The 13,977-nt window shown below is 40.4% G+C and overlaps 1 protein-coding gene across 1 annotated transcript in view; it reads left to right on the plus strand.

The window, feature by feature from the left end:
• The window catches only part of PEX3 (peroxisomal biogenesis factor 3), a 21,103-nt gene continuing 7,126 nt past the window's right edge, over window positions 1-13,977 (plus strand). The window contains exons 1-4 of the mRNA XM_058800866.1: window positions 1-128; window positions 8,027-8,158; window positions 9,471-9,552; window positions 13,420-13,463. Coding sequence (XP_058656849.1) covers window positions 56-128; window positions 8,027-8,158; window positions 9,471-9,552; window positions 13,420-13,463 — 331 coding nt within the window. The 5' untranslated portion in view covers window positions 1-55. The remainder of the gene's footprint in view (window positions 129-8,026; window positions 8,159-9,470; window positions 9,553-13,419; window positions 13,464-13,977) is intronic.

Genomic DNA, 13,977 nt, shown 5'->3' on the forward strand with positions numbered 1-13,977 from the left:
CCGCCGCCGCGGGGACCCGAGGGGCGGCCGCGCCGGGGCGGGCCAGGCTCGCAGGATGCTCCGGTCGCTCTGGAGTTTCCTTAAGCGGCACAAGAAGAAATGCCTGGTCCTTGGCACCTTCCTTGGCGGTGAGTGCCCGGTCGGGGGGCGGGGGCGGTGATCCGGGGGAAAGGCGGTGCCGGCCCTGGGGCCTCCCCGCGGGGCTCCCGCCGGAGCGACCCCTCGGAGCTGGCGCTGGGCCCCGCGCCGGCTGGAGGGCTCTGGGGACACCGGAGTGCTCCCGTCCGCCACCCAGAGAGCCCGCAGGACTTTTCCCCTGAGGCTGGGAGGGAACCTACGCGCCGTCCCTTAAGCCCTACGGGACGGGAAGGAGCTCGGGTTGCCCAGGTGCTCGCACCGCAGGTGATGGCCTTACTTTGAAACAATATTGAAGCGCGCAAAGCGTGGGTGACACTGGTGTTGTTTTGGGGATGGAGGCTGAAAACCTCCACTTTTCATATGTCATTTGTGTGTTGAGGTGAATTGTGAAATATCACAGAATCAATTAGGTTGGAAAGAAGGTCAAGGAGTCCAACCTTTGACTGAACACCACCTTGGCAGTTAGACCATGGCACTCAGTGCCACATCCAGTCTTCCCTTAAACACCTCCAGGGACGGCGACTCCACCACCTCCCTGGGCAGCCCATTCCAATGTCTTATTCCTAATGGCATACCTGAACCTCCCCTGGCACACTGCGTGCTCCTGTTCTGTCACTTGTTACCTGGGGGAAGAGACCGACCCCACCTGGCTGCAATTTCCTTGCAGGTATTTGTAGAGAGTGATAAGGCTCCCCCTGAGCCTACTTTTCTCCAGACTAAACACCCCCAACCAGCCACTCTTTACAGGACCGTGTGCTGCAGACTCTTCACCAGCTTTGTTGCCCTTCTCTGGACAAATATACATGAGTTGCAGACACAAAACTTTCACAGAGAGGATTTGCATTAATTATTCAAGCAATTTCTCCCTTAAGGCTCTTGTAGAACCTGTAGGGTGGTTATGGTCTAGTAAGCTCCACCTTCTGTTGAAGTTATTTTTGGTTTGTTTTTAGCTGGAAGTAGATTTAAAAGAGCACATTGGATCTGTCTCTCTGTTTAATGATGAAGTGCATAGCTGTGCAGCTGGAGATTAGATGCTCCTCAAAAGGCACAGCCAAGTCTTTGTGCACTCAGTGTTCAGATGTTCTTATATCCAGTGTAAATGACACAGAACTGGAACAGAACTGGAACTTGCCTGAACAGGTGAATGTTCTGAGGGCTACAGGGCTTTTATAGTATATTTTGTCATATATTCAGGTAAAGTCCCCTTTGAAGGTGAATTGCATTTACTTCTGGCTTGCCGTGGTTCTTGTGTCATCTGCGTTCTTTCATCATTAATTCCTTCTGGGGTTTTCCAAAGGGTGCCAATTAATCCATGATAACAGGCTGGGTGATGGTTACTGCCGTACTGGTCAGGCTGCTCCTCCAGTTCACCCCCTCACCTGCAGGTTTGGTGGCTCTGTGAGTGCAGAGCTGTCATGTTTACCAGCACACTTGCAGCCCACCATGTTCAGTAAACAGATTTGCTTTCGCACACCAGGCTGTCACCTGGAAGATGTTCTCTCTCCTTCAACTGTCTGTGTGAGAGTGGTGGAATAGTAAAAAATCACTTCTCCCAGTTTCAACAACTAAACATGGATCAGTTCCCAAGTGGGAAAGCAGGTATCTGGGAACTTGGGGCTCTCATAGTCTGAAATCTTAAATTCCTCATGCATGAGCAGCCTTCTGCCAGCCTGCAAACCAAGCTAGCATAACTGAGTTTGCAGTTTTTTCCTTATCATTGGTGTTGTTTATATACAGCTCAGTGTCCCTTTCACTAAAATGCTACTCACTGAAATGTGCTTAAACTAATAATTATGGCCCAAATTAATGTAAACTATGCTATCATTTTCTGCAGCATGGATCAATTATCTGTTTCTTCAGGCCATGTAGTATTTGAGGACTGTAGAGAATTGTTTTTTATGCATTTGAGAATGAAGTAAATCTGGGTTTCCACAAGCAGGTGAACACCATTAGCTGCCACCAGCAGCAGCTTTGCACCGTGTGTTTTAAGGGAGACAGGGAGATGGAGTGAATTACTGTAGAGTGCTGCTTTACAGCTGTTCAGCAGCTGAATCTTGAGTGCTTTGGTCATCTTCATAGGTATGGGTCAGATCTTGAAAAAACCCCACAAGCTACAGCAATGCCACCACCAGTGAATCAGAACTCTGAGATCCGTGGTGGACTCTGCAAAAAGTACTGCTGAATCTTGAAGGATGGAATGCAGCCTCACATACTGCTTTTAAACAAAGAATATTTGGAAGTGGCTGAATGATTTAAGGAAAGTATCCAAATCTGCTGCCTTAATAGCAGGGCCTGGAATCTACATTTCTGTGGTGTTTTTTAAGAGCTACAGGTGCATATTCTGGGAAGGAGGCTGTAGCAAGGAAAATGGGACATCACAAAATTTAGTGATTTTAAGTCCTTAACTGGCACCTGGTCAGAGATTAATGTGAATATTTAATGATTCATTAGACAATACAGGAGAGTTTCTACATTATTACTGATACAGTATTGTATCAGTGTTGTGTTACTGAATTACTCCACCAAAATCAGAGTTGACTGTTACTTTTTCTCTCTTTACTGATATGGATTCCACGTGTGTTATCAGTGGCTCTCATTCTTCATACAATTTCTTTCAATCCCAACACTACAGCAGATTTTACTACTTATGAAGATACAAATCTCATTAAATAAGAGCTCAAATTGAGGGGAAAAGCAACTGAAAAATGTGTAACTCCCCCTTAACCACAGAGTGTGGTTGAGAGGGCCTCACCTTAGCAAAGACCCTGTACAAACCCTTTCTTCAGAAGTTTTTTTCTTTGACAATATAAAATACATAGCATACTGAAAAGACTTAAATCTCTTCTTGCCAGCAAAATCTAGTGGTCTGTGATCTAACCCACTAGAAATATGGAAAGTAGAGAGATACAAAGCATGATGGAGCTGCAAGGACACATTAGGTTCAGGTCTTTATTGGATAGTTTGATTAAAGTAGTTTTTATTTCTCAGCATTCAAGGTAGATTTCAGTAGGTATTGCAAAATGATTCACCATTGAAATTCTGTTGCTACAGTGGAAGAACAAGCTCAGGGTGTGTCTGGAATGTATGGTCCTGATTTCAGTGGTTCATTAATTATTGCTGAATTTAATCTGTTGCAACCTTTGGCCTGCAGAAAAAGCATTTCAGTTCAGAAATCTCTCTGCTTAGCAGAGAAAGTTGGCTTGGTTTGTGAGTAAGCACAGGGGCATTAAGTATGCTCTGGTGAGACTCAGTGTTACCCAGAGAATAAGGCTTTAGTACCTGCATGTTTAAAAGATGGTTCCATTACAGGACAATTTTATGTCCCTTGATGCATGGCTTGCTTGAACATAAGGATAAACCACAACTTATGGAGCTGTTTATGTCCTGGAAGGATGGAGGCTTCTGTGTGTCAGCAAAATTTCTACCTAATAAAATTCTTAAAACTGAGATTTTCCCTTTTTTTTTTCTTTTTTTTTTTTTTTTCCCTGAGGTAAGTATGGCAGTGAGGGCAAAATTAGGGTTGTAAAAGAGGTTTCCTGAGAAACTGATGCCTCCTTATTATGCATCCCATTGTTCTGCTCAGCCCTCCATTCCACCTGTGAAGAAGAGGAAGGGTTGAGGGAGAGGGAAGCCATAATTTCTGTGATGTGAGAAATCCCCCCTACCTCTCTGAGGCCACTAGGTGATCATATAAGAGCTGCAGAGTTTGTAAACTTCTTGCATTGCTTACATTTAGGTGGGAAGAGATTTACAGTGCTACAGCCAAAGAGGGATATGGAGACAAATCAGAGCAAATTTGTCTCAAATCCAAGTGTTGCTTCCAGAGGTTACAGGTGCTACAGACCCCAGGGTGCTAAAGCACCACAGAGCCACTCACACACTCAAACACACACACCCCTTCTCCAGTGGGGTGAGAGAGAGAATCTGGCCTGACCAATGCTCAGCTGTCCCTGAACATGCCCCCCCACCGTATCCCCCCCTAATTTTACTGCTCAGATGACATCCTGTGATGTGACATGTCCCTTTGACCCTGTGGGATCAGCTGTCCTGGCTGTGTCTCCCCCAGCTCCCTCTGACCTGCAGCCTCCTTGCTGGTGGCGTGGTGGGATAGGCAGCAAAGGCTTTGTGTGAGCCCTGTTCAGCAACTCCAAAACATCTCTCTACTGCCAGCACCGATCCCAGCTGTTGTGAAGAAAATTAACTCTATCCCAGCCAAATCCAGCACGGACAGCCAGTGCACATGTAAATATGTTTCACTTCTAGATCAGTTGTAAAACTGGATCAGTTGTAGTTTGAGATCCTTACTGAGGTTCCTGTTCTTGAAGCATCTGACTTCAGGTGATGGGTTTTTTTTATCAGTCATCTGTTTCTGAACCCTCCAAATCAGATGTGTTGGGACTATAGTATTTTCTGTAGTTCATATTTTGATGAAGATAGAAAAAAGTTTCTGTAGGAATTATTTCCTGCACAGCCTCACTATTTCTGAATTTTCTTAATTCCTGGTTTTGTGTGAAACATATGGGAAGATTCAGCATGAAACTTCACCTGTACAACAGTTTAGCTCATTAGACATGAATATATCTTGCTGCTGTAACTTTTTGCAGACCTCCTATCCTATATTGAGCAGCAAAACTAAGTTATATTAGTTATTATAAAAAGCTTATATTGGCTTTGCATGTTTATAGCAAGAGACTTTCAAAATGTCAGCTTAGTTTTTTTACAGGTTTGTTAGCTGACTTGACATCATGGCAGTTTTTGAATGTGGCTTTCTCTGGTCCTGCTTCCAACTCCACATGATGATTTCATGTGATGCATTCATTCTGGACTTAGAGTCTGTATCATTGTCAAGTCCTCTGAATTAATGCAACAAATTAATATAGATACACATGGCTGTCCTGAAGAAAAATGCAAACACCCTGCAAGCCAAGCCCCCAGATGGCAGTCCTTGAAATGTCTCATAAGCCAGAGACTTGCAGAGGCTCCACTGCTGTTCTCAGGAGTGAGTGCAGTGGGCAAAAGTTCATTGTCACAGCTGAGTCTTGAGTTTCACAAGTGACTGCTGTGTCCTCCAGGCCACTTGTAAGGTACTTACTTACACTTACAAGCCCTGCAGCTGGTAACAGAGGGAGTCTGCTGCTGGCAGCCATACCTCAAGCTTACTGCTGTTTGCTGGGTTTGCTTAAGGTGGCTGAGTGGAAAGAAAAAAAAAGCTCAGCAGCTTTTCCTTTGGTTAACTTGTAATGCATCACTCTCCAGAGAAGAGGATAATCCTGGATCAAGCACCATCTGTTAACAGTGGTCAAAGTTAATACTTTAGTACAGGGAAGGGAGGGAGAAACAATGTTGTATTGTATTGTTGTGTTGTATTGTGTAAACGATGTGTTGCATTGTTCTGGACAAGTGTTTTTATGTGGAGACTCCTTGTTAAACCTGAGTGAGAGCTACTTTGTACCCTCCCAGGCGGCAGCAGCTCTGACTACAGAGTGGGCGCACAGCCCTGATAATCCAGTGTTAAGCAATTCCTGCTGTCTCAGTCTCAGAGCTGCTGCTCCTGTGCGTCCCTGCAGGGCACACACATGATTCTTCTTGAACTGATTGCATGACTGTATGACACTCATGTCTGTCTGCATTCAGGAAATCTTGTGTTTCTGTGTGTGTGAGTGGCTCTGTGGTTAGTTGCCAGCTGGGAAGCACCCTGGGGTCTGTAGCACTTACATCCTCTGGAAGCAACACTTGGATTTGAGATAAATAGGCTCTACTTATGACTTTTCTGCTACAAAACCTGAAGGTAAAAGGATTTATTTTTGGGGTGTAGGGAAAGTAAACAAAAGTAGTAATTTGGACAAATGACTATATGTTAATGTAATGTGAAAAACGTAGTGGGGTAAAATGATTGAGAAAATCTTGTGTTCAAGAATTGATCACAATTCTTGTAATGCTACAAAATTGTTTCTATTTCAATATGTTAGCTGAAAAAAACCTGTCAGTAACCTGACAGTTGTATTCTAAATAGATATCTTTGGCAGGAATTGGTAACATTTTAGATTAAAATAATCTTGATTGTGAAGTCTCATTTTTGATTAACAATTAATAGGTGGAATTGCATTTTTTGTACATGGACCCATAATATTAAAGTTTGCATCTAATGAAGTGAGTATTTCATGTGGCAAATGGGCAGTCTAGTCTGCCCAAAGGCTGAAGTGAGGGGGAGACTTACCCATTTCTATTTTATGAGGCTTTTGGGAAATGGAAGTGACTGTGCTTGTTCCAGACTGGTCTGGCTTGTTGTTGCCTGTGAGCAAACATAATGCCAGTATAAATAGCTGGATTTTCTTACAACTGTGGAGCACAAAGTTGACAAGGCTTTTCAAACACTGATAATAGTTTTGGGGAGTATTTTGGAAGGTTTTAATTACCTAAAAAATGTAGCTGAATTCAAAACCTTGGGAAGTTTGGGTTTTTTTATGGTGCTTGTGTGTTTGATTTTGGTTGGGGTTTTTTTTGGGGCGTGGGGGAGGGTTGTTTCTTTTTTTTAGTTTTTGTAGATTTGGTTTATAAAATTAGTTTTGAAACTTTCAGCTTTCAGCAACTGTTAGATGCCTCGTTTGTTCCAATATTGGCTTCACAATTGCACTTTGAAGACAATTTTGTGTTTACAACTTTAGAAAGTACTTTGAGAAAAAAAAAATTTAAAAAATACTTGATTTGTTACTTGCATACTGTGTGCTGTTACTGACCTGTCAGATGTGGAGCTGGCTGTCTGTAGAGGAGCTTCAGTAATTTAAGTATTAGTCCACACAGACAGCAGATTATTATACTTCTACTATAGTCTTTTTTTGCATGGGTTTGTTCCTCCCTTGTCTCTGTGCCCCCTCCAAATCTTTCATGAGAGAACACTGGTTACACACCCAAGTAGGAACCTGCTGCTGCCAGTGCATACAGGAGGCAGCAGATGAGCCTGACACATGGTAGGTGCTGTAAGAAGGCCTGGGTGGAGGGGCAGCAATTATTGGAAAGCAGCTTACAGTGGGCCAAGGTGCTGAGGATAAGCCTAGAAGGTGTAGTGGTGTCTTGAGAAATGGCTTAGGAAAGGGGGCAGAGATGAGGCAAGATGGGAAGAGGGCTGTGGGCAGCCTGGATGGATATCTGAACCCCTGGTGGTGTGGGACAAGCAGCTGGGGGAATCTTCACAGGGGTGGATGTTGGAAGAGATGAAAATGCAAAACAAAGATTTTTGATGTGTCTTAATGGAAATGAAGATTCATAGTGAGAGTGGTGAGGGATGGTCAGACTCTCAAGAGTGTGACTGGAAAGCAGGAATGGTCTGTGCCTGTGTGAACAGGCAAGCCCCATTGAAACTCAGGTTCTTCCTACAGAAGTTTCAGGACCAAATGAAGGAAGTGTTGATCTATAACATTTTTCTCATATGTGATCTTTAGTACTTGAATTTTATTTCTAACTTCTACTAATTTTAGAAATATATATTTTTAAATATTTTCATTTTCATCCATCTCTAGACCTGTGCATTTCTGTTTGCTTTATCTCTTTTTTCCTTACCCTACATTGTTTCTCTATTTTGTTTCAGTCTCTTCAGTACTAGTTGTTCACATTGCAGTAGTACCAAAAATGTCTTCTATGAATGGCAAGATACCTCTTCTCAGGAAAGTTTCTTCTCCTGATTCAAGTCATAATCCTTGACATTTTAATTAATTTTGAAAACATTCTTTCTGAGTATTGCTTTGCCAATAATTATTAAAGTACTCAAGACCCCCATATCAAAAAAAACCCCAAACCACTATGCACCCTTATGCTTTAAAAACAAATAAAGGGGTTAAAGGACCTTTCTCACTTTTTAAAAGCTTCTTCTGATATGGCTATTTCTCTGTAGGAGTCTATTTACTGGGAAAATATGGGCAGAAGAAAATCAGAGAAATCCAGGAGCGAGAGGCAGCTGAGTACATTGCCCAGGCACGAAGGCAGTACCATTTTGAGAGTAATCAGAGGACTTGCAATATGACAGGTAAGGAAAAGAAGTAGCTACTGGTTTAGATAAGGGGGAGGTGTTTGGGGATTTCTGCTACATATTGTCAGGATGGAAGAGGAATAAGAAATGTTGGTAAATTCAAAATCTTAATTAAATACTGATACAAAATAGAGTTGTTTTGCAGATAAAGAGTCTGAAGAGTAGAGGACTAAAGGGAATTTAGGGGGCATCTCAACCCTTACCATCAATAAATCTACAAGTATACATGCAGGTTACAATTTTTTGGACCAGGACCCTTTTGCCTTAAACTGCATGTAGTACTGAGGTGTGAAACAGCATTTAGATTCAAACAATACTGACTTTACAACAGGATTTTGTTATTCATTATATCACGTTGTTAATAAGCTGCATGGAGAGCTTGGTGGGCAATTTTTAATAAGAAGCACATCGGCCATCAGAGTGTGAAGGTTCCTGACTAGCTGGAGTGCAAAAAGAAAAAGTACTTTTTCTTACAGCACCAGTCTTAGGATTTTTGGAAAGGTGATGACAGAGAAGAACTTTAACAAATTCCTCATCACTGTAAATACAGGCCATTCAAAACTATTTTTATTAAACAAACTAGGCAGTATTTTCTTATTCTCTCTAAATTTGTAATGGCTTCTTGGGTGGCTGTAAGTCCAACCTGTTTACCCTGACCAATTGGTATATTATTTTCATCTTTTCCATTTTGTACTGCTGAGAGTGATCTTACTGCAAGGATTAGGTTTTTCTTTGCCCTTCTTTGTGCAAAATCTTATGTTTGGCAGCATGCATTCCTGACAAGATTTTTCATACTTTGTTCTTAGTATTTATCATGTTTTCCATCTCCTGTTCCTGTCAAGTAGACATTATTCTGAAATGAAAAGATTTTTTTCCCACTGGCTTTCTGTCATTCATAACATACCTTTCTCCAGTTCTCTTGCTAGAAAAAACAAACCTCAGATCTTTTTCTTCTCACTGGGAGAAATGCAGCAGTGAAGGTTTTTGCCATATTTTCTTCTGGGGCGTTGGAGACATGTATGTGCAGGATGTGGATACACATCTGCAGCTGAGCCAGTAAAACCACATGGTCACATAAGGGCAGTATTGTGCCCCAGCTCCTGAGAGGCACACAGGTTATTGCCCCTCTGAGTACTTCCTGGGCTTCCTGTTTTGCTTCTCCTCCCAGCTTTGTCTGTTGAGCACTGGGATGTGCATCCCATAGCAGCTATTGAGTGTGAGCTGAGGATGGGTTTATAATGTGGGTTTTTTTTGTTGTTGTTGATGTTAACAGGTTTTGTTGTTTGGTTTTTTTTCCTTTTAATAACAGTACTGTCAATGCTTCCAACACTGAGGGATGCCTTAATGCATCAGTTAAACTCTGAGAGTCTCACATCTCTTCTTAAAAATAGGTAAGACTGTCTTAAGTGGGTTGAACTCCACTTGTTTTGCTGACAAGTTTTTTTCAATTTATATCATGTAGAGAGTATGCAGAATTTTGGTTTAGTGTCCCATTGAATCATTAGTCTAAAGGTGTTTTGAAATCACTATGTAAATATTTTGTCATGTTACATGTATTTTGATAAGTATGGTATTTTCCAAAAATTACAGGAAATAATACTTTCTTTAATGTGCTGCAGTGAGAGCCATGTTTTTTGTTGAAATGGCTATAAAATAGGTAGATAAAAGTACTTGGAGGATCTAGTTCTCTCTTAAAAAGAACAGAATATTATGATAGAGTATGACTGAGATGTTGATGTTGTGTTTGTAAAATGTTTATGTAATCTTACCAAGTTCAGACATGAGTAGTAGTGGAAAGTATCCAAGATGAGATTGCAAATGCATGTAAGTGATGAAAAGTAATTTTTTAAATTTTATTTTTGAAGTTGAACAAATAGGGATGTGTCATACATTAACAGAAATGCTTCTCTGTCAGAAAACACCTTGGAATTCCTTGCAACTGCAGGGACAAATAGCCTGTTTTTAAATACATAAAGTACATAACAGCACATCTTAAACCTAAATTGCTAGGCATATGGCACAGAGTAAGAGTGTTATGTAGGCAATTAACCACAGGATTTCTGACCCGCTGTAGACTGTCTTTCTAGTTTACCTCCAGCTAGTTTATTTATACAGCTATAACTTCAGCTGTCCAGCATTTAACAGGTTACCTATTCAGTCACTGCTTTTTTCAGTCCAAAAACTTCCACAACAGAGCAGCCTGATTTAAAGGGGGAATTGCAGCCTGAATGTTTTTATAATAAACTCTGGGTATTTGCAACTGTTACTGAATATTATTTACCCCAAACAACAAGAAATTGGGAAAAGTTAATTTTAATGGAATAAATGTATTTATCATAACAGAAGTCTTATTCAATGAAAAAATTAAACTGAGTGAACAAAAGAGCTTGTGGGTCACCAGATATGTCATCTGAACTGTGCAGCAAATAGTCTGCAACACTTTGTAATCCTTTGTTCAGTGGTGAAGACAAATAGTACCTTAGTTTGTTCTCTGTAACAAGCAATCTTTTATCAAGATACACCTCCTGTCTCTAAATTGTTTGACCAGTTGAAACAGCATAGGGGTACATTGCTGCACCTCTGAGTTCCAAGAATCCTACTGAAAACAGAGATAGGCTTTTTCATTGTTAGTGGTATGCAGTTACAAAAACAAAAAAAAAATTAATGCTTGCTACATGCAACATTCTGTAAGCATGGATGGCCATTTAGAGTGGAATTTGTGTCTTAATGCTTCTTATTTTACTGACACTGAGGAAGTTTTAACTGCATGCTTGAAAGTTTTGAACTAAAATGTAGGGAAGGGGTTGTGAAGGCACAAATCATGGAATCAGTCATCAAAGCTCACTCCACTTTGAAGTGATTCTTTGAAGAAGCTCTGCTATGCATGGAGATATCGATTTCTTTGCTTTCCACTTCCATTTGAGATCAACCAAACAGCTCCAGATCCCTGAGTGCTGCTGTTGACTATACAAAAGAGCAGACACGGAGATTTACCTTTCTTTCATGTCCCTGAAAATGTATAGTTTTCTCACATAATCTGTGTTGTGGCTTAACGTGTTATGGATCTGTGTTATCATATGTTACACATCATATTATACTTTAGGTAATATCCTTTAACTTAAAATCCACTCATTTCCTTAAGTTTGAGGTGGCCAGTGGTACACTGGGGGTGTAAGGAAGCTGAAGTTTTCAGACCTTCAGAGAAATTTTTGAAGAGGTATCAGCACCCAAGACCACAGATGTTCTTGCTTGATCTGTCCTCCTCTTTTTAAAGCCCAGTGATTGGATGAGATAAGGTGAAGTCCCTCCTTCTGCAGCCTTGCAGATGTTGCATATCTTCAGCACTTAGCTTTATTCCAAACCTCTGGTTTCTGTCTGCATTGCTCTTTCCTTCCATAGTGAGAACGGCCTTCCAAATAAATAATTATGAAGTAAAAGTTGAGTTTTGAGTAGCAGCTGAGTCTTAGTAAATTGCAGGAGATGAATTGCAGGAGATGAAAAATTAATTTCCACTGTTAGGCTTAATACTTGCAGACTTTAACTGTTATCTGGTTGCTGCCTTGTGCTGTAAGGAGAAGCTCTGTAAGCTCTAGAAAATGTTTTGATATAGTGCATGCAAGTGTGGTTGGCTGATGATGTATTGGCTTCTCTACATCTCTTCATTCTGCATGAAGAACTTAGCCCTGATAAGTAGCTTTGAGTCCCATTATATGTTTTATGTATAGAAATACTACAGTATTTTTTTATAAAGTTCTTCCTTTGTTTTGTTTCAGCAAAGCTTTAAGAACTTGCTGTAGTAGCTTGCAGTTAATTTTGTAATTTTTTGTAATTTTTTAAAAATTTTTGTAATTTTTTTTGTAAAAAGCTTCATTTTGTAAAACCTGAAAAAGCTGTTTTAGAAGGGCAGAATGAGTTTGAACTAGAAACATTTCCTCTCTGTTAGTTTCTCATAGAGAAGTGGGTTGACAGGGCCAACTCTGAGGCATTCCATTGGACTGACTGGAATCCTGCTTGGTTTCTGAAAGCTTCTTTCTGTCAGATAAGCTTTGCAAAGTAGCTTGCAACAAATATGTGAATTGGTTATGTTTGCCATGGATCCATGTATCTCTTTCAGCTACTGTTTATTTAATCTGTCTCTTTAGTTTTCAGAGTTGTAGACTTAATAGTTTATTGTATCAGTTTATTATTTGTTAGTGGTGAAAGTAAAAAAAAAATTATATATGTAAGTAATAGAATGTTCAAACTAATGCCAAAGTGCACATGTTGTGCCTGTAAGGAGAAATGATTTCTGGTGAGAAGTGCTGAGGTTTGGGTGTTTTTTTAATAAACTGGGTTACTGTAAAGTATAGGTTAATTTGAACTCTTGGCTCTAAATACTTTAGTGTTAATTCTGATCCTAAGAAATTACCAAATGTTTCCCTAAGTGACTTTTACAATATCTGTCCTCCACAATAGACATACAGCAGCCATTCTTTACTGACAGTGCTTAACAGGTGAGAATGGCTGGTGAAAATTTTGGGTGGTTAGCTTGCTCTTATTGCTGCTACTGCTGCTGTATTGCTAAGATTACCTCTGAATAGTAGTTGTAAATAGGCAATGTACTTCAGGCAGTTCAGGTGTATCCATGCAATCTACAGTCCTGCTTTGTTGACTGCAGAATATAAACTTCTAGGAACTGGTCAGTCAAAAGAATGAACACGCCTCAATGCAAGAAAAAAGATCAACATGTGTTGGTGTGGATGGTGCAAGACTTCTTTTCCATGGATGATTGTGATCTGTTTGGTTTTGATGATCATACATGAACTTAAAAGACATCAGGCAATGGTAAATCTTGCAGGAGAGTAGGACAGTGAAATTCTGATCCTGCATTTATTACACACAGAAAGTCCTGCTGAACTGAGTCAACATTAAATATAGAGAGTCAAGGGCCCAGAAAAGACCACTTTGTACCATCAGTGGCTTTTTCTGACTGCATACTGTAGTAACTCAAAACTGATCATGTAAGTGTGTAATTGACATTACTAAATGCTACATTTATACATTAATGTTTGAATATCTTTTCTGTGCCTTTATAGTGTGCTGTTTATATACTGCTTTCTTGAACGAGGCCTTTCTTGAATGAGATATAGACCTGGGTATGATTTGAGTAATTATGGTAGCTAAATAAGTTTGCCTTAAAGCACTACTATGTCATTTTCCATACTTGTTAATTTCCAAGTAAATACAATTCTTAATATTTCCATTTATTTTTCCCATAGGCCAGCAAACAAGTTAGAAATCTGGGAGGATTTAAAGATAATAAGTAAGTGGAAATGAAAGATTATGTCTGCATAATTATTTAGTGTAGATTTATAATCTCTTTCACACCATTTAAAACAAACTTTACACTGGCTTGTTTCAGTAGATATGAAGACAGTGTAACACACACAGCAAACCTCCTCTCTGTCCCTGCACCCCCAAAGGCTTTTCATGAAGGAACTTTTCCTAGCTCCATGGGAAGTTAGAAGTTCAGAGACCAAGATGAAGAATTCTATTGGCCTTCCTGCTACTCTGCTCAATAAAATTTTGTGAGACCTTTCTGTGTCATTACAATAAAATAAAACTAGTTTCAGAAATTCTATCCTGAATGTAGTGGAAATTCAATCAGAAATGTAGATTAGCCTTTACATGGCCAGCAGTTCCCTCTTTTTGAGCCTCTTAGGGAGAACCACTATAGCAGTGGTCATGAAGCCTTTGGATCATCTTACTTATTGGCTGATGGAAGCAGTGGAAGGGGAAAAAAAAGTAAACTCAGATAATCATGCAGTGAAATTCTA

The sequence above is a fragment of the Ammospiza caudacuta genome, chromosome 3, assembly GCF_027887145.1.
Source record: "Ammospiza caudacuta isolate bAmmCau1 chromosome 3, bAmmCau1.pri, whole genome shotgun sequence".
Classification (NCBI taxonomy): domain Eukaryota; kingdom Metazoa; phylum Chordata; class Aves; order Passeriformes; family Passerellidae; genus Ammospiza; species Ammospiza caudacuta.